This window comes from Phalangium opilio, unplaced genomic scaffold (assembly GCF_054372755.1).
Source record: "Phalangium opilio isolate 3A_F unplaced genomic scaffold, DU_Popi_V2 ptg000101l_1, whole genome shotgun sequence".
NCBI lineage: Eukaryota > Metazoa > Arthropoda > Arachnida > Opiliones > Phalangiidae > Phalangium > Phalangium opilio.
Window position 1 is genome coordinate 6,479,101 of NW_028324204.1, and position 19,605 is coordinate 6,498,705.

Sequence of the window (19,605 nt, forward strand, 5' to 3'; positions counted from 1 at the left end):
AAAGCGGCCGTGAAATTGTAAACTCACCTAACATCATTTTAGGCAGCGCCCCTCGAGATACGCCGCCTTCGAGCTATAGAGAAAATGTAGGGGTCGTGTATAAAGCAAAAATCTCTCCGATTCGTAGGAGCTTAGTAAGGAATGAAAGAAATTTTCAATAGAAAATCAAACCACGCGCTACAAAATGAAAAAAAAATAATTTTACTCTTAACTGCTATTACTGAACATTTTACAATAACAATTTGGCAACATAATTAAAGGCATAATTTCGCATAAGCACAACGCCTAGAGCTCGGCATTTTCGATCAATTATCCACAAATTGGTGGATAACCGATTATTTATAAACAAATTTGTGGATTATAATACGATTTAACATGTAAGTTCTGTGGATAATTTTCGGGTATGGATAAAGATAAAATAAAGTGGATAATTGATCGAAAATGCCGAGCTCTACAACGCCAAGTAACACCTGTTACTATTATTAATATAAATATTTAACCATAAATATTATTAGAGTTGTAAGCAATTTTTTTGATCATTAATGTTTAAAACCCTCTATGGGTTTCGGAAATTGTTTTATAGCCAACTGCTTTAAATCTATTTTCATAATTTCATTTTTTTGACATTAGAAGCATATTTCCCAGTTTATCTCGGTTTCTTCGTTTCCTTCTAACTTTAGAGAATCGTCTTTCACTAACACGAACTTGTTCATAGTTAAGCCGAAGTATAATTTAACTTGGATTTAACTACGACGGGAGCTAAAATTTACTTTTATAAAAGGAAAATTCCGGTAACTTCATAGTGTACCACGCTCTGCACTATACAACTATGATATGAAGTCTTGATATTTCTTGTCATGCAAGAGATCACTAAAACCCCGTAAATAACCTAAAAAACCAGAAAAACATCCATTCTATCACTGCAATACTTAATTTACCATGAAGTTACAACTTAACAAGCATTAATTAGCAGTATTGGGATACCGAATTTCTAACTGAGTGCCTGTATCATAAAAATATTTTTCGATCTTTAAAATGTGAAGAATAATTAAAATGTTTTCAAATTATTACTTAAAAACGTTGACAGTTGCTTATTCTTAAATGTTGCGAAATTATAAATTTAATATTGTTGCGAAATTATAACTTTAATTATGTTGCGAAATTGTGACTCTAATTATGTTGCCAAATTGTGACTTTAATTATGTTGCGAAATTGTGACTAATTATGTTGCGAAATTGTTACTTCAAAATGTTCAATATACTAAGAGAGCGGTAGCTCTCTTAGATAAGACCGGCTTTCATGTATAAGGAGTGTTTTTAATTGGAAGTAACTTTTTCCAATTGTGTTTACTGCTATGAAAATGGAATACATTTAAACCATAGAGGGTTTTACACATGAATGATTAAAAAAATTGTTTATAACTCTAAATATATTTATGGTTAAATAGTTTTATTAATAATAGTAACAGGTGTTACTTGGAGTTGTGCTTATGCGAAATTATGCCTTTAATTATGGTTCCAAATTGTTATTGTAAAATGTTCAATAATAGCAGTTAAGAATTAAATTATTTTTTTCATTTTGTAGCGCGTGGTTTGATTTTCTATTGAAAATTTCTTTCATTCCTTACTGAGCTCCTACGAATCGGAGAGATTTTTGCTTTATACACGACCCCTACATTTTCTCCATAGCTCGAAGGCGGCGTATCTCGAGGGGCGCTACCTAAAATGATATTAGGTGAGTTTACAATTTCACGGCCGCTTTGACGGCTTGTCACGGCTGTCACAACAGAGATACGGAATGCCTCCAATCTTTAATTGACTTAATACTTCAAACTAACTTTATACCAAGTTTTATGCTTTCTTGAAAAAGTGCATGATTATTTCAGCTATCCTCCAGACTATTAGCTTTTAAAAAAATTATGGGATATTTAAAAATTTTATTGGACAATGTCCAGTGTCCTATGCCTATTTCCTGTCCTGCTCCGAAACCGCTTTTAGTGGAACAGCATTTGTAATTAAATTTCTCGAGTATCAGTTTTCTTTACACTTAGGAAGCATTTTCACTCGCCGAGTATAGTTTTGTCTTAAATCAATCAAACTTTAAAAAGTGAAATTTTCTATTGTTATAACTATGACTTAATTAATTTTAGTAATCAATTTGAATTATGGTTTCATCTGATAAAATTTAAGCCGCATTTACACGAGACACTTTGGAACCGTTTGCAACCGTTTTGGAAAGGCCTAACACTTTTTAAAAAATAATATTTGCATTTTCTCGAGAAAGATCTCTGGTTTTATCAACTTAATATTCTTTTTGGTACATTCCAAAACGGTTTAATACGGTTTCAAAGTGTCTCGTGTAAACGCGGCTTTAGCGCTTTTTATGCTAACCGGCGCTGCCATGGTTTTTAAAGAACTTGAAATCGGAAAGACATATAGCTACGTAAAACCGATCTAGCTTTGTGGAAGACTTCCTCATCTACGTAGTTGCACAGCAATATGTTTCTTTAAATAACACTCTTTGCAAAAACACTCGTATAGAATATTTCCGTGTATTTTTTTTTTTTTGAACCTAGCCATTAACTAATACTATGTTAATTTAGAGTAATAATAAATATAACACGTACATTTTTTTCTAGGTAAACAACTGGCTATACTCGTCGAGAAAGTAGTTCTTTCTCATTTGCTATTAAATTATAAGTTCGAGTCACTTGATCCGAGAGACAAAGTGTTGCTTAACTCTGCTTTATCGTTGAATCCAAAATCCACTATCCGTTTGAAATTGCACCAAAGATCAATTACCAAATAAGCACATTCATATGGTATGAAAGACATGCTAAATTCAGACACCTGGTTTAAAAATTGTATGTTTATTTAATAATGCCTGTTTATTTTGCTGAAAAATATTTACAGTTACTTAAAATGTAAACGAGCGACCATTAGTTTATAAAATAAGAAACACAGAACACTTTCTCTTGTGTTATTTGAAGATTAATTTATCGTAGAAATCAATTCAATGGATAAATTAATCAAAAATGTCTTGATTAGAATCAAGACCTAAAAAGTATCGATAAGACTGAGGTTATCACTTGACTGAAGGATCAGATATTAATTTTTCTTTTTAATTGAAACTTAAAGGCATGCTTAAGAAAAAACAACGTTCCATTACCGTTTTCCGTTGAAATAACTTATTTTACTGGTAATCAATTTCAAAAACTTACTGATCTCGGCTTTTCGACCACAATTCCATTCCCCGAAAGCATTTTATCATTACATTAATTACTTTTGAGAGAGTACGTGTTTGGACTTGCGTTTTAAAAGGTTTCTAAAGACGTTACATCCCCATTCGTGCCCGGCACGCTTCGCAGTGGAACATTTTAATTATTCTAAAACCAATGGCGGCAAATTCAATAGGGACAGTAAGATTTTTACTCGTGGTTTTGCAAAATTATGTAATATCAAGTGTACTTTAGTCAACCGTCATATTGTTCTTTCTCATAGTTCAGGGCATGATCAGTTTTACTCCCAATTTCACTCTCTAGTTTGTAACAATAGTTAGAGACTATTTGATATGGCACGTCACAACATACATTTGTAAATTCTAAGTAGCACAAAAGGAAAAAGAATCCAATTTTTTTCTATTTTGGTTTGAAATAAATAAACTCATGATAGTTGTTATAACGAACTGAAAGTCAAGGGAATGACACCGGTAATGAGCAGCAAAAAGAGAGGAAAGTTTGCTTCAAGTTAGCAGAGGGAGATGGTAGTGTTAATAGCTATATTCCAACATCCTCAGCGTTTAGATGATGCATCACAAGGTACACTGGGAGAGTTAAAGTGCTAAACGTCGCACATGATGATATTTCAACTCCAGTTTACATCAATTGTCCCTGGTCGTAATAGTAGCGGGTTAAGCTCTAGTTTGTTCAGGTCCCGTTAGTCTCAAAAGGGTTATTTGGTGCTGTAACTTTTAAAAGGTTTTTGTCATGGCTAAATAGACCGCTATTACAGTTTTTTATTGTTTTATCTCCCAAAAGTAATTATTGTAATGATAAAATATTTTCGGGGAATGGAATTGTGGTCGAAAAGCCGAGATAAGTAAATTTTTGAAATTGATTACCAGTAAAATAAGTTATTTCAACGGAAAATGGTAATGGAACGTTGTTTTTCCTTAAGCATGCCTTTTAGTTTCAATTAAAAAGAAAAATTAATATCTGATCCTTCAGTCAAGTGAAACCTCAGTCTTATCGATACTTTTTAGGTCTTGATTCTAATCAAGACATTTTTGATTAATATCTGCTCCTTCAGTCTTCATTTTAATTAAGATTGTTAAGAAACTGCTTTACATTTTCAAAATCTGCACTAAGCAGAAACATATATAAAGGGGACCGTAACTTTAGCTCAATCCGACTTTTATTTATAATGATACTTCAATAAAAAACGTAAAGCAAAATATTCATGTTTAGCTTCTTTGACATCTCAAATAATATGCCTTTTCCAAAACATTACTGTTATGTTAGATTAGGTTTGGTTTGGTTGAGTTAGGTTAATATTTTATAAATCATTTAACTATGCTACGCCTTTTCCAAAATATCTATGTTTGGCTTCTTTGACTTCTCAAATAATATGCCTTTTTCAAAACATTACTGTTATGTTAGGTTAGGTTTGGTTTGGTTAAGTTAGGTATTTCGGCAGTTATATACTATATATATATATATATATCTTTGGGAACGAATAGGTTTTTTAAGGGTTATGGTTTTCATATCTAAAAAACCAATATTCGAAAATGTCTAGTTAATACTCTAAAACTGCAGTCAAAACCATGTAACGTGATAAATATTACTTAAAATAATAAAAAAAATCTACGATTCCCTTTAAAAAGTAAATTTTCGGGGATCTTAAAGTATTTGGTTCTTCTAAACTAAAGTAGGTGCTTAATATTTTACAGAATGTTCGCGTATGGTGCTCAATTTCTTTGACCATTATTTTATTATAAGTCAGAGAAATTGTTAGCTTACAAAGATACAATCTCTGCGCTCCCGGGAATTAAATTCATTTTAGTTCCATCGGGTGTATATGCGCATGGACCGAAACCCGGAGAAGTGCGGGTTTTCGCATTCGCTCCAATGGGACTGTCCCATTGGACCGAATCCGCCAAAAGTGCGGGTTTTTCGGTTGATTGGGACTGGTTTCGGCCGAATGCGATTCGGTCCAATGGGTCAGAGCCTTCCAGACAGGAATGAGCTCAGTCTTCAAGAATCAGAAATTAATTCACAGTGACCAGCGTCCGTACAAATGCGATATTTGCGATTATCGTACCCAAACGCGCAGGAATTTAAAGAGACACGTATTGACGCACAGTGACCAGCGTCCATTCAAATGCGATATTTGCGATAATCGTTCCCGAAGGCGAGGTCATTTAAAGAGACACGTATTGACGCACAGTGATTAGCGCCCATTCAAATGCGATATTTGCGATTATCGTTCCAAAGACGAGATGTTTTAAAGCAACATGTCGCATCTCATAGTGACGAGCGTCCGTACAAATGCGATATTTGTGAGTATCGCTCCAAAACACGCGTGGATTTAAAGAAACACGTCTTGACGCACACTGATGAGCGTCCATTCAAATGCAATATTTGCGATTATCGTTCCCAAAGACGAGATGTTTTAAAGCAACATGTTGCATCTCACAGTGACGAGCGTCCGTACAAATGCGATATTTGTGAGTATCGCTCCAAAACACGTGTGGATTTTAAGAAACACGTCTTGACGCACACTGATGAGCGTCCATTCAAATGCAATATTTGCGATTATCGTTCCCAAAGACGAGATGTTTTAAAGCAACATGTCGCATCTCATAGTGACGGGCGTCCGTACAAATGCGATATTTGTGAGTATCGCTCCAAAACACGCGTGGATTTAAAGAAACACGTCTTAACGCACACTGATGAGCGTCCATTCAAATGCAATATTTGCGATTACCGTACCCGAACACGCAGGAATTTAAAGATGCACGTCTCGACGCACACTGATGAGCGTCCATTTAAATGCGATATTTGCGATTATGGCTCCCAAAGGCGAGATTATTTAAAGAAGCACGTATTGACTCACAGTGACGAACGTCCGTTTAAGTGTACGTTTTGTGATTTCGCAGCCAGACTGAAACATGTACTAAGAAAGCACATTGCTACACTTCATCCGTTAAAATCTCGAATTGGACGAAAAACTCGGAAAACAGTCTCGTTAAGACGGAAAAACGATAGCGATCAATCAAACAGTGTTGCAGACTTTGGGTGTCCATTAAAATTCAAACCAGACGACAAACAGGGACGGATGACAAATATAAACGATGATTCTCTCAATGAAACTGACCAGTCAAAACAAGTCGAAATTCATTCAGAATCAGAACCTGATGAACCCGGAAACGCGAGGAAATCTAAATGTACTTATTCAAAACATATCGGTTCCAACATCAACCAAGTAATTTCATTAAATACTTCGCCTTCCAAGTGCGAATTTAATGCTGTATGTGAAAGTCCAACCAGAATTTCCAAGGAAGTAAAGAAAGAACCAGAACCTTTATCGAGTGATAATGTTAGTTCAGAGTTTCACTTAAATCGTTTCAAATTGGAAAACGAAGCTGCAACGCCTCTCCCAGTGAACGAAGTGATTTATTGCCCAGATCCTGACGCTTCGAGTTTAGAATCGAGTGTAAAATGGGAAGAACCAATTAATCACCTGAAGAATGAGTTCGGTTTGGATATCGATGAAAATCAGTTTACCAACAAACATTGTTCTATTATTTTGACGAAATTGGAAGATTCAGGGAATTATGTTGGATGCTATTACATAAAAATGAAAGAACCACCTTACCTTTACGAGGCGGTTAAAGTTAATTTGAATAATGTCATTTAGTTTCCTTTTGACTATGTTTTGAATAATGTCATTTGGTTTCCTTTTGACTATGTTTTGAATAATGTCATTTGGTTTCCTTTTGACTATGTTTTGAATAATGTCATTTGACTGAAGAGTCTATGTATGTTTTCCAATCGATAAATTTCGTTAGAAACTTTCTATCTGCCTCGAAATAACTCCGTTTAAGAAAGACTTTTTATGTATATTCTGTTTCTTTTTCACCTCTCTATTTGGTAACCGGTCATATTGGCGAAAACCACGTTGGCGAATTTTTTTATTTCCTCTTTGGCGAAATTTTTTGAACGAAAAATCCATATTGGCGAAATAGTTTTTAGCGGTAATCTACGTTGGCGAATTTTATGAAGACATTTTTTTAACATTGATCATATATAAGGCACAATGAAAATTACTTCGTCACTTTCGTTATGGATAATTGTCAGAACTACACTAAATATTTAATTTGATCCAAAGGGAAAAGAACGTATAAACTAGCTCATCATTCTAAACGGAAAACAAATCGGAGATACGGAATATTACTACTGTGATATGTGCAAAATCTGCAATGCGTCTATTATTTCACGCCAAGGAATCTGGTCAAATGGACGAGGGAACAACATGCATCACACGAACCAAACAACTCTAAAAACTTGGCAGAAGTCGCTGTCAGCAGGCATTGCAAATAATACCTAACGAACTAATGGGTTTTGCGGCGTACTTTGAAGATACTTATATAGGAACTAGGTGCCGTGGGCCGTTATTTCCTATTTCATTTTGATATGAAATAGGTAAAAAAAGGACATGGATACTGCGACCCCTCCAACCATACTTGGAGCAGAACCATCTAATCACACTTTATAATTATATTATAAAACCAATTTTCGACTACGGCATAGTCATTTATGGCACTGCCTCAAAAACCAAGATGATGAAACTGGAAATTCTGCATAACTTTGGAGCAAAACTTGTCACAACAAAAAAGAAACGTTCGTCGTCTACGGTGGCACGCGAGCTAGCGAACTTCAAAACCATCAATTTCTCCTTTAAATCCAATCTACTAATCTTTATGTATAAAATCAAAACAGGCAAACTCCCAAATAATGTACTGAATTGGTTCCCTCCACACCCGAGTGGAACAGCTACTAGAGGAAAGACGGATAAATTTTATGTTGAAACTTTTCAAACCTCTTTCAAAGAAAAGACTACCAAATTTACTGGGATAAAATTGTGGAATAATCTTCCTAGATTAATTCCAGATTTTGGGTCAATTAAACAATTTAAGAAATATGTTGAAAAATTTTTAGACTGAATATTATAATTTTGTTTTTAACTTGTTTTATTAATTTATTTTATTAATTTATTCTGGAACAAACTGTAAATAAGTACTTGTACTTAGTTTGATGTCCAATTAAAGCAGTTATTTATTTATTTATTTATGTACACGAACGTGTTAAAGGCGAAAATGTTTTTTTATAAATTTCAACTATTTAAAAAACATCGCAAAAATGGTTTTTAATAAATTTTGTTATTCGTCAAACTGGTTTTCGTTGTTTTTCTTATGTTAAAGTTGGCGAATTTAAATATTCGCCAACGTGGTTTTCGCCAATATGACCCCAAATCCTCTATTTGGAAAGAAACGGTCAAAACTTTATTGAATGTTTGCAAGTGAAAGGTGAACGTATGTAAGGAAATTGATTTGAAAATTCGCCTTTTTATTAGAGATTTTTATTAAACCTTGAGGAAATTCTGTCCTCTTTATTTTGTTTAAATCAGATTGTAAAAGAAAATACGGGATAAAATGTTACATTGCGTTGCGAAGTGTTAAAAAAGAGTTTAACATATTCCATAATATATCGGCTCCACAATGTCTTATTTGACTTAAAAGTAATGGATAATAGAAAGCTTATTAAATGGTATTAGTGGTACATGGTAAGGCGAAGTCGAGGAGATAATGGTAGCTTTCATATACCTATCAGTTAAGAATTTATCAAGTCTAACTTCCCTTATTGTATTATCCGAGTTTTGTTCTTTAACTGAGTGTGTATCCCAACGTCACCAATGACGTGGTGCAAGTATAGAAATAAAAGGGAAGGACGAATATGTTAAGTGCTAAAGAATAAAAATGTTCTTCACAATCTTTGAATCATTGCTGCCTCAGTTGATCTTTACACCAGAACGATGTGTTCTAGAGTAACAAACATGCCGATAAATTTAGTATTCTATAGCCAATGTTCGTAAAAGTAGAGGCCTTCTCGATATTAATATTTTCTTTGGAAATAAACTTAAAGATTTATTCCTTACAATTTTATCTCTTACACTCTGTTTTCACTGGGCGTTTTTCGCAAAATTTTGCGTAAAAGGAAAAATGTTTCCTCTTTTTTTGGCGAATTTCGCGATTTTGCATTGCAGGTCCTATTTCTATTTTTGCAAATTTTCCCGAGCCGCGTTTTTTTTCCGTAGGCACAAACCAATCATTGAGGGTATGCAAGTCATGTGGTTAACACTGAACGCGCGTTTACTAGGGAGCCGCCATTTTGAAATTTCCGGTGTTTTACCGAGGCTTAACCTGTTTACCATAATCAATTGATTAGAGAACTGTGATGTTATTTAAATATTAAAATGAATAGATTCGAAAATATTGGTGGAAGAGAAAGGAAGTATCCATTATCTTTGGGATAGAAGAAATTTAAGTTACAAAGATGAAATGAAATAATTATTTATTGTAACAAAGATGTTAATATGAAGGAAATCTAATGAGCACAATCGCTCAGTTCGGACACGGAGCTTATCAGATATTAAATTCCGCCGTGGTTTCGTCCAGTGAAAACCGACCACACAGGATAAAAATTTCCATGGCGGATTTTACCTTTTTTCGCCTTTTCTCCGAATTTGTTTCCGGAAAGAAATTCGCGCGGTGAAAATCGAGTGTTAGGGGGTGAAGGGTTATTTTTCCTTTCAATTTAGTCGAATAGAAAACGTCAAAAAGCCATTTTCCTAATATCACCATAATTAAAGGAAAGCATCATAACATTATACCTTAAAAGAACGGCCTTTTTTAAACATAAAAGGAAATATATTAAAAAAATTATCTTTTATTACAAAATAACTTGCATTAAATTAGTCGTTAAAACGAGGACTATTGTGCCGCCATTGCTTTAGTGGCGTCTGCTAGCCAGAACCTCTTACCCTTACTTCTCTCAGCGTGTGCGAATTCAACCAAACGAAGAGGTTTTTTTAGTAGACGTCATTAATCCAATGGCGGTGCAGTAGTCTAGTTTCTAAGACTAATTAAATGCTAATTATTCTGCAATAAGGGATATTTTTACTGGAAAACTTTATATCCATTAAAAACCACCTTTTACATTGAAAAAGACCCAGGTCTTTCAACATAATGCAATACTTTATTAAATATTTTAATCATGTTAGAAACCTTTTTGTTTGCCAGAAACCCCAAATTACTATCTAAGAAGGTTAAGTTACTTAATTGTAGCTGAAAAATACCTACTGAGAGTGACATAAAAGGCTAACCAAAATAAAATTATTATGAGTCTATGATTTTAATAAATCCAATCACTTTAATCAGTAACGAAAGGGAGGGACAGCACACACTAAGCGGTCGAGACGGGCCCCGCGGAGTCACTGGTGACGAGCCCACTCTAAAAACCCCTTACTTCTCACCCTTGGGAACTCAGCTTTTCCTGTTTGAAGCAGACAACGTACGACTTAATATTTTCTATAATGAAAGAATCTATACAGCTCTGTTTGTCATTATTTCCCTTGAAGAGTTGTCGCCAACGTTTAGTCAGCGAGGCTTCATCGTTAAGGTGTAAAATTTACCCCAATAGAGTAATTTCGGTGAGGGGGAAGAATTTTTGTCGTCTGCTTATACCCCAAATCCAAAAACACTTGATGTAAGCTAATGGACTTGTTACGTACTCCATTATTTCGTTCTTGGTTTTCCCTCCTCGTAATTTTTATCAGCCGCCATTTTGAAGGCAAATTTTCGAAGGATATTAAGGATTTATAGTTAAATGCGTGGTTAGAAGGATCAGAGGATGGCTACTGACGGTTACTCAGCTTATTTTAATGAACTTGAGCTACACGTAAAGAATAGATATAAAGATAAAATTTCATTCATCAGCAATATTGACCCATATGTACTTAAATCGAAAGACTTTAAAGCTGTAAAACCAGAAGGTGATGTAAATTCTCTTTCGCTTCTTCCAAAGATAAGCTATGGGGATATATATAATTATCTAATTGATGGAATATCCCCATTTACGAAAGAATGCCTAAGAAATTTTAAGAACTTGGGCGCGTATAACAACTTTTTAAGTGGATTCGTTAGAGATGTTTTAGTTAAACGATTCCAAACCGTAGTTCTTGTCAAAGCGACTGTAAGTATTTCTACAAATCTTACAGAACTATAGCCTATACAACTGTTAACTATAGGGTTTTATTGATAGGTGATGCATTCCCAACGAATGAATGAGACGCCCTTAAAGCCTTGGGTTATTACAGACCTTGATGGTATTATAAAGTCTGGGCATTGTACGTGTATCGCAGGCCTTGATGAATCATGCTCACACATAGCGTCTCTGTTATTTTATATCAGTTATGGTGTTGAGTTGTTTGAAAAGAAGACTGTCACAGGAGAAAAGGCGTATTGGGTTGTGCCAACAACAAAAGAGGTGAGGTATGTTCCTGTCAGTGACATGAACGTAGATTCTGCATTAAGTCAAAAGAGGAAGGCGGATTTAGTGTTAGAAAAAAACATTGAACCTCCAAAACCAAAATCATGCATATTGGTGCAAAACTTTGTGCCAAAAGCGACAGCTGAGAGCCATAGCAAGCTAGCTGAAAAGCTACACAAACATGGTGTACATAGTGCGTATTTTAGGGTTGATCGTAAATATCAGCAACCGTGCATTCCAATATGTTTGACTAAAAACTATCCCATTGTTCTGACGGAAGTAGAACTGCCTCTTTTGGAACTTACTAACTACTGTCAAACAATAAACATTCAATTCACACTTGCTGAAGCTGAAAAAGTAGAAAGGGACACCAAACTTCAGGCCAACAGTAAAATATGGCATAAATTCCGAGCCGGAAGAATTACGGCTTCAAATTTTTATCAATCCTGTCACACAAACCCGCAAAATCCATCAATTTCCTTGATAAATAATATTTGTTACCCAAACGCCACCACATTTGAGAATGAGGCCACAAGATGGGGGAAAACACATGAAAAGACCATGATCAACGATTACCAACGCATTATGAAAGAAAAACATGTAAACTTTAAGTATGAATCAGCTGGTCTTTGCCTGAATGTTGATTATCCTCATCTTGGAGCATCGCCAGACGGGTTTGTCAGCTGTGAGTGTTGCGGTCGCGGATTAATTGAAGTTAAATGCCCTCATTCGTTAAAAGACAAATCTTATCGGGCTGGGTTGGAAAAACAACAATTCTGTTTAGATTCCCAATTCAAGTTAAAGACTAATCACATGTATTATTCTCAAGTACAGGCTCAATTATTTGTCACTAACAGAAATTATGCAGACTTTTGCATATGGACCAATGTTGATTTTAAAATCAACAGGATCTATCCAAATGAACCTTTTTTCAACACGGAACACGAAAAAGCCAACCTATTTTTTAAAATGGCAATTTTACCTCAATTAGTTGGTAAATTCTACACCAAAGACCCGTCGCTGAAAGAAAATGTTAAACGAAAACCAAGGGGCTCGAGGAATAAGGCCTTTAAATCAACACTGGATGAAAGTGCAAATCGTGAAATATCTCCGCTCAAAAAAGGACATCCGAATGTATGTCCAAGTCCAACACGTGCAGTATTATCTCCGCTCAAAATAGAATATCCTAATGTAAATCCAAGTCCAACACGCGCAATATTATCTTCGCTCAAAAAAAGACATCCGACTGTATGTCCCAGTACATCAAGATCTGATTTAAATTCTGTGGTTCCTGCAAGTAAGAGGGGAAAAACAGAAACAACTAATGTTAAGCTAACTTCTGTGATATCTGAGCCATCAATCAAAATACAGATGGAGGAAGAGAGAACCGACGAAGATGGTTTGTGGTGTTATTGCCAACAAAAATCTCATGGAAAAATGATCTTTTGCGAAAGCCCAAACTGTAATTTTAAGTGGTTTCATATTACTTGTTTAAATATGAAAAGAATTCCCAAGGGAAAGTGGTTTTGCAAGGAGTGTATTAAAAGTAAACCAACAGTTGTAAAACGTAGACTTAAAATGTAAATGTAGCTTCTAAATTACCTTGAGTTCCTAAAAGTGATAATTTTATTTGGAAATATTACATGATAATGTTAATTAAAAGTTCCTAATTTTCACTGTAAAACATTTCTCGCCTCATGAATACAACTAGGCACATTGTTATATGAAATATTTAATATAGAGTCATTATAATCAGTGGGAACAACTGAGGGAGTTAAATTGGTCAAGGCGCAGCAAACTGTACAAATTTTATCAATGGTCGATACATTTTCATTGGGAGCACGCCTTAAAAATTCGGTAGGAATTTGCGTATGCAAAATTCTATATTTTTGTCGCAATTCCCCAATTACTCTTTCTACGTGGATTCTGACGTTTGGCAATTTTCTTGTAGCTTCTACAACCAAAGGATCTAATTGTTTCTTCCCATTAAGAAAACTAGGGTATTTAATAGTTGCGCAGTAAAATCCCACAGAATCATCTATATTAAATCCCCTATCTGCGAGAACAAGGTCACCTGGGATAAGTTTATCTAGCATACCCGAACATTCTGTCAAGTGTTTATCGCTTACTCTGCCATCCCACCCCTTTGATATAAAACTAATAGAACCCTGTGGTGTTATTCCGATTAGAAATTTAACTGTATTGTGATGTTTGTAACTAGAAAAGGTTTCTGCTTGAGCCTTAACACTAGACGGTTTATCTGAGAAAACTTCAAAGCAGTCAATTATTACAGCACATTTTTTACCAAATTTCTCACGGAAACACGTCGGCATAGTCGTTTGAAGCTCATCCCGTTCTGGCCATTTTATAAATCTGTATAGACGATTATACAACGCGTTAAGGCAGTTGTAGAAAATTCTACCGACAACTGCTTCAGAAATGCAGAATCTATAAGCTATATCTTTGTTACTTGGGGATAGTCTAAGTTTCATAACTGTTAGAATAAATTGTTGAAAGGGGCTCAACTTAGAATTTTTAAAGAGATATGGCTCTATTTCCTCAACTATGTCTATTAGATATTCGTAAGAAGTCAAGCCAGTAAAAAATAGAATTTTGCCAGGGTCCCCACGGAAACAAGAAGGGGTAAATTTTAAGCTATCCAGATTTTCTTCCATATTTTTTATATGTAAATTTAGTTTATCTATTTGCTCCAACTGATGCTTTATAGTTTCACTAGCTTGCACAATTTCAAAGTTCAGGTTTTTGATTACTTCTTTACACTCATTCAACTTAATTTCCACAGATTCCAATTCAAATTGGTAACAAACTCTAAAACTTGTTTGAATAATGGAATGTCTAATATTCAAATGTTCAGTTTGAGATTCTTGCGAAGAACTAGAATGCAGGGTTTGAGTTTCTCGTGTGATATGAGTAGCATTTAGTTCCGTTTGAGTTTCTTGTGAAGAACTAGAATGCAGGGTTTGCGTTTCTCGTGCGATATAAGTGGCATTTAGTTCCGTTTGAGTTTCTTGTGTCAAATAAGTAATAATGGGTACTGTTTCAGTTACTATGGAACGTTTTCTAACAGGCAATTCAATTTCAGTGTTAACGGAGTCTTGTAAATGTGACAGTTGTAAAGCAGTGTTAATATTCTCAACAGATGACATTGTAAATGATGTATCAGAATATTCTAAAGTTGGCACAGATGTGCCATCAAACGATTTCTCGAAACACACTGTCGAATTCCCTATTGATAAGGTGGTATTAGTATAATTTCAATATTTTCCTAACACTTTAAAAAAAATTATCTTACCATACTGCGGCCCCAAGTTAGATTTTTTGGAATGAGGTGTAGACAAGGCTATGGGTGTGGATGAAGCTATAGGTATGCCTATTCTTTTTCGTTGATGTTTTGTAGGCTTCAATGATAACGAATCCTGCCTTGATCGTTTAATCCTTCCATCATAACGTTTCACAACTGCTGGGGTATCCGCTATACTTTTCAAATTATTGGGTAGCCAGTCAGGGTTAGTTTTATCAAAAAGCTTAGACGGGGCCCCTGAGAACCGATTGAAGTTATCATCTTATGTACTACGATTAAATTTCACTTTTAAACATACCTGAATAAAAATGCCTTGAACAGACTCTAGTATATTCCGTTACGTTGCTAAGCCTTAGCTTCACTATCCACTGTGTACGCCTATATGCCGACAACTCTTCAGTTTTTTCCCCCTGATTTTTAACTACGCACGGAATTCGATAAAAACTAACATCTTCTGGCACCTCGTTTTGGTTTTTATTACGCTTGCTTCCTATACAGCCTTCAACAACACACCGCCAATGCCTTCTACCCATTGCAATTAGCCATTAACTCTCCTAATTTTGCCTCCAAAATGGTGGTATACGTGAGGAGACATTATGTATATAAAACACATCAAGTCTCCGCTAGATGGGTGTACAGTAGTATCTTCTCCCTGACCCCGCGTGACGTTACAATACCCCCTCAGAAATTACTCTATAGCTGATTAATATGTCCCAGCTCTCACAGATCATAATGTAGTAGTTAATTGATCTACCAGTAAGATTAATAATCAATTTGAACATACCAACAGTATTCGTAATGTCTGGCTTTTATCCCAACCGAAGTTAATGTTGCCTATAAGGAGCTAACAGTTCTGACCCTGAAACGTCACACCCTTCTATCTCTTACTGGAGTTTCTTCCCCCATAACGGTTGGAAACAGTATTCTACACGTAAAAATGCCTACCAGAGGGGGGCTGCGTGACGTCAGACTATCTCTTCCCCCTATTCAGTTGTTAGCTCCCTATTCTTATAACATCAACATAACACTACTCTGACCGAGGCTTAGCAAAATTTGTTAATAATAAAATATTCTGTTGGCTTTTAAATTTAAAATTAATTTTAGTAAAGAATAAGGGCAACGGCCCATAGGATTTTGGGCGAGCTAATGTTAAAAAAAATTTGATCGCTGGTGCGGTGTTTCTACTTGCATATTCTACGTTGCTTGGATCACCACCGTTTTGTCGAAAAAAGAGGCAATAAATCTCAATAATCTAAGAGTTGAGGTCAGTTTAAGTTTCGCTCCATAATGCTAAAGATAGGCAAAACAGGCGGATTAAACCCCGGAGTAGACTGTCTTCCCCCACCTGAAATGACTTCGAAGTTGGAACATATCTAAACTCTGAATCAATAATAATTCTGGGAAAGTTTCGTTTTATACCTACAAAAGGGACTACGAGAAAAACGTCCCAGAAATCTGGCCTAATTCCAGCTCTTTTAGACCAAACGCCTGTAAAAATGTTTAACACGTCTAGCACCAATGTATTGCAGATAATGCGAAATCAAGGGGCTGGACAAAGAACATATATATAGCTATATAGGCTGGGTTGTATAGTCTTTGTTTTCCCCCCATTAATAGTAGGTAAAAATAACTAAGAGTAATAATACCAACAATGTTCCCAGAAGTGATTAATAAATACGTTAGTAATATCAACATCATTTTTCATAGACATACGAAATATTGTGTACAGTATAAGCATTTAATTAATATTTTGTACAAGTTTACTTATGAGGAAAATCATTTTATTAATATTTTATACACGCTTAGGTATGAGTGAAATAATTTTAGTGGTATTTTAAACAACATAAGTGAAGAGTTCCAAGTCTGTTGTGTCCTTTGACTGATAACAGCTGCCCCTATCTTCGTGGCGTCGATAGCCAAGTAATATTGACAATTACTTTCATGGACACACTAAATATAGTATGTCGTTGATGACTGCGGTGGCCATGTATAGAAGTTTCGTATCATATGTTTTGGTGCGGATGTGAATACGATGTTGCAAAAGTTAGTTGGTATAGTCACGAAATCCACAATTGGCCAGAATTATGTCATTATTCGAACTTTTCCACATGAAAGAATAAACACTAGGGTCATTGCGGCCTTGGAAGAGCCTTTTCATCCTCAACGTTTTGAATTAAAATAACCTTTCGCGTGACGACTTAATGTCCATTTATCAGTCACCGTGGATTTGTGACTTTATACTAACTGGTTTTTGGAACTTGGCGTGGATGAAAGTATCATATAACGCTACTAACGTGAGCTCATGCCAATGGTTAATTTTTCACCCTTACAATTACAGTACCATTCTGTAATCGAATTAGCATGTAGACCTTTAGGGAACAAAGCTTGATGGGTTGTTTAACGTAAAAATTCACAGCAAACTCAAACAAGGATTAGATCTCTTTATACCTCGACGTTGAACCAACCCCAGTAGCAAAAACTTGTCGGGCCGACACCAAACCTGGTCAATCGGCCCGATAAAGTTATAGGACTGTCGGTCCACAATACTTCATGTCCGAGCTATTGAGTAGTCAAGGCGTACTCGGATAAGAATAACGCGGTCTTCCAGCCGACTCAAAACTAACTTGTGGAGAGACAGTTGGAATATTGTATTCGCGTCACTCCACCAACTCAGAACTGACTAGTCGAGCAGCAGTTAGAAAAGGAGCTGAGCGTCACTAAACCGACTAATAATATTTAGTCGGTTTAGTGACGCTCAGCTCCTTTTATTAGTTGGTTTAGTGACGCTCAGCTCCTTTTCTAACTGCTGCTCGACTAGTCAGTTCTGAGTTGGTGGAGTGACTGTGACGCTAATACAATATTCCGACTGTAACTTGACAAGTCAGATTTTGGTCAGCTTTTAGGTCGCTGGATTCTTCTACGAGGACACATTGACTACTCAATGGCTTGGACTTGAAGTATTGTGGACCGGCAGTCAGATCCACTGGGCCCATTGATCAGATGTGTTGTCGGCCCGACTCGATTGGTTTCTGATGCTGGGTATGATTATAAGAAACATCTCATCTCCATATGGCGGTTTCCCTCCATAGCTACCTTTCATTCTCTAAGCTATGATTCGAAACCAATTTATACTCCCGATTTCTGTGAAGCAAAACAAGTGACATACGCTACACTTCAAACCTCAATTTTAGAGAAGTGTCTCAAAAATGTTCAATTGTTTTTCTTTAAAACGGTGTAACGCACAATGATAACTAACGAAGAAAATGTATAATATTAACTTAATATCTAATATAATCTTGATTTTCGTCTCAAAGCTAATAAAGAAAGAGTAATAGACCCCTTCGATATAACTAAGAGGGAAATCCAAGGCGCTAAAAGGTTGCCTTCCGTATCACTTTTTGACGCCGGCGCTATAGCCCTTTTGAATCAAGAGAATGCACAGAGACGGCAGTGTATCAACCCGTAGTATGTCCCAATGCAGATGGTTGTTTACATCGAAACGTTTTCAAGTCGGTGTAGTGACGCGCCCCATAAATACCATGCAGAAAATACATTTAGTCGGTTAAGTGACGGCTGCCCGATTAATTAGTTTTGAGTCAATTTAGTGACGATGATCCAATATACCACCTGTCGGTAGACAAGTTAGTTTAAGTGTTCTTTAAGTCCGCTTGATTCTTATCCGAGCGCTCATCGACTCCTCAATGGACTAGACATGAAGTATTGTGGACAGACAGTCCAATAACTCTATCGGGCCGATTGATCAGATTTGGTGTCGGCCCGACTTTTTTGCTGTTGGGGATTCTACGTCCTGTTTTGAGTCGAGTGGTTTGAAGACGTTTACCGACAATTATCCGATTCGGACATCTAACCGCCTGTACCGACAATAAAGCGACTACAAAAAGGGCGGGAAATGCTACTGGTTAACCAGACGTCTCTACGGTCAAAACAACGTAAGACTCATCATGTCGCTCATATAACGACGCTTTTCACGTCCATTTCGCACTGAACTGGGAAGTCAGACAAATCAATGTCCTCAAGCTTTTGCTATTGTGATAACTTACGAAGAATTCCTCTTTCAATTACTGGTTTCAAATGGCGCTCAATATGTCCTGTTGTAAACATTTTATCCATCGCATCTCCTAAGTTGTTATTGTGATGAAGCTCCGAATGATAGGCGTTGACGACAGCGGTGGCAATGTGTAATAGTTTTGTGACGTATTGTATGTGGACGTAGGTACGATGTTGAAGACTCTTTGAAAATATTCATTAAATACTTTAGGTATGTTTCTTTCCTTGAGCGATTAAATTCAGAGGTGCTTAGTCGCGTTTCTCTTTCATTGAAAAATTATCCACGCCAAGTTCCGAAAAGTAGTTAGTATAGAGTCACAAATTCACGGTCTGCCAGAACTTCATCACTAAATATGAAAAAGGACCTAAGAGTTCTTCGGGTGTTAATAGCGAATATGGTCAAATAATATCAAGGACATAACCAGTCGTGGTCATCTGAACCCTTGGCTTGAAAACGTGTTGTAACTTTTGAAGGCAATAATGTTTTTGGAGGACCGTGTAATCTTTTGACCTTCGAATTCGATTTTACGTTCATGCCGACAATTTTTATGCTACAATCGTCACGCGAAGGGTTATTTTAATTCAAAATATTGAGGATGAAAAGGCT

At 35.9% G+C, this 19,605-nt stretch overlaps 3 protein-coding genes across 4 annotated transcripts; 2 read left to right on the forward strand and 1 right to left on the reverse strand.

Annotated features, from left to right (window-relative positions):
- Nucleotides 1–10,908: 10,908 nt before the first annotated feature.
- On the forward strand, nucleotides 10,909–11,802 carry LOC149631176 (uncharacterized). 2 transcript variants are annotated; one of them, XM_089851246.1, is made up of 4 exons: nucleotides 10,909–11,111; nucleotides 11,202–11,311; nucleotides 11,381–11,444; nucleotides 11,530–11,802. In XM_089851246.1, the coding sequence occupies exons 1-4, from the start codon at nucleotides 10,970–10,972 to the stop codon at nucleotides 11,607–11,609; spliced, it is 396 nt and encodes a 131-aa protein (XP_089707372.1). In that variant the 5' UTR covers nucleotides 10,909–10,969; the 3' UTR covers nucleotides 11,610–11,802. The 2 variants fall into 2 exon arrangements, with proteins under 2 accessions (XP_089707372.1, XP_089707371.1); XM_089851245.1 differs by having other exon boundaries at nucleotides 10,909–11,311.
- LOC149631177 (uncharacterized) lies at nucleotides 11,630–13,192 on the forward strand. Its single transcript, XM_089851224.1, has one exon. It carries the CDS (start codon nucleotides 11,630–11,632, stop codon nucleotides 13,190–13,192), a length of 1,563 nt encoding a protein of 520 aa, XP_089707350.1.
- Nucleotides 13,193–13,281: 89 nt separating this feature from the next.
- Nucleotides 13,282–17,923, reverse strand: LOC149631178 (uncharacterized). Its single transcript, XM_089851225.1, has 4 exons — nucleotides 17,787–17,923; nucleotides 15,229–15,455; nucleotides 14,922–15,167; nucleotides 13,282–14,855 (listed from the first exon to the last, which is right to left on the reverse strand). The coding sequence occupies exons 1-4, from the start codon at nucleotides 17,921–17,923 to the stop codon at nucleotides 13,282–13,284; spliced, it is 2,184 nt and encodes a 727-aa protein (XP_089707351.1).
- Nucleotides 17,924–19,605: the final 1,682 nt, after the last annotated feature.

Excerpts from the sequence above, each read along its gene's own strand:
- LOC149631176 (XM_089851245.1), top strand. The coding sequence starts at position 10,970 with ATGGCTACTGACGGTTACTCAGCTTATTTTAATGAACTTGAGCTACAC. Across the intron at positions 11,312-11,380 it reads TAGTTCTTGTCAAAGCGACT|GTGATGCATTCCCAACGAAT; the intron begins GTAAGTATTTCT and ends TTTTATTGATAG. Across the intron at positions 11,445-11,529 it reads GGTTATTACAGACCTTGATG|TTATGGTGTTGAGTTGTTTG; the intron begins GTATTATAAAGT and ends ATTTTATATCAG.
- LOC149631178 (XM_089851225.1), bottom strand. The coding sequence starts at position 17,923 with ATGGGCCCAGTGGATCTGACTGCCGGTCCACAATACTTCAAGTCCAAG. Across the intron at positions 15,168-15,228 it reads TTCAAGGCATTTTTATTCAG|GGGCCCCGTCTAAGCTTTTT; the intron begins GTATGTTTAAAA and ends ATCGGTTCTCAG. Across the intron at positions 14,856-14,921 it reads TAACTTGGGGCCGCAGTATG|GGAATTCGACAGTGTGTTTC; the intron begins GTAAGATAATTT and ends CCTTATCAATAG.
- LOC149631177 (XM_089851224.1), top strand. The coding sequence starts at position 11,630 with ATGAACGTAGATTCTGCATTAAGTCAAAAGAGGAAGGCGGATTTAGTG.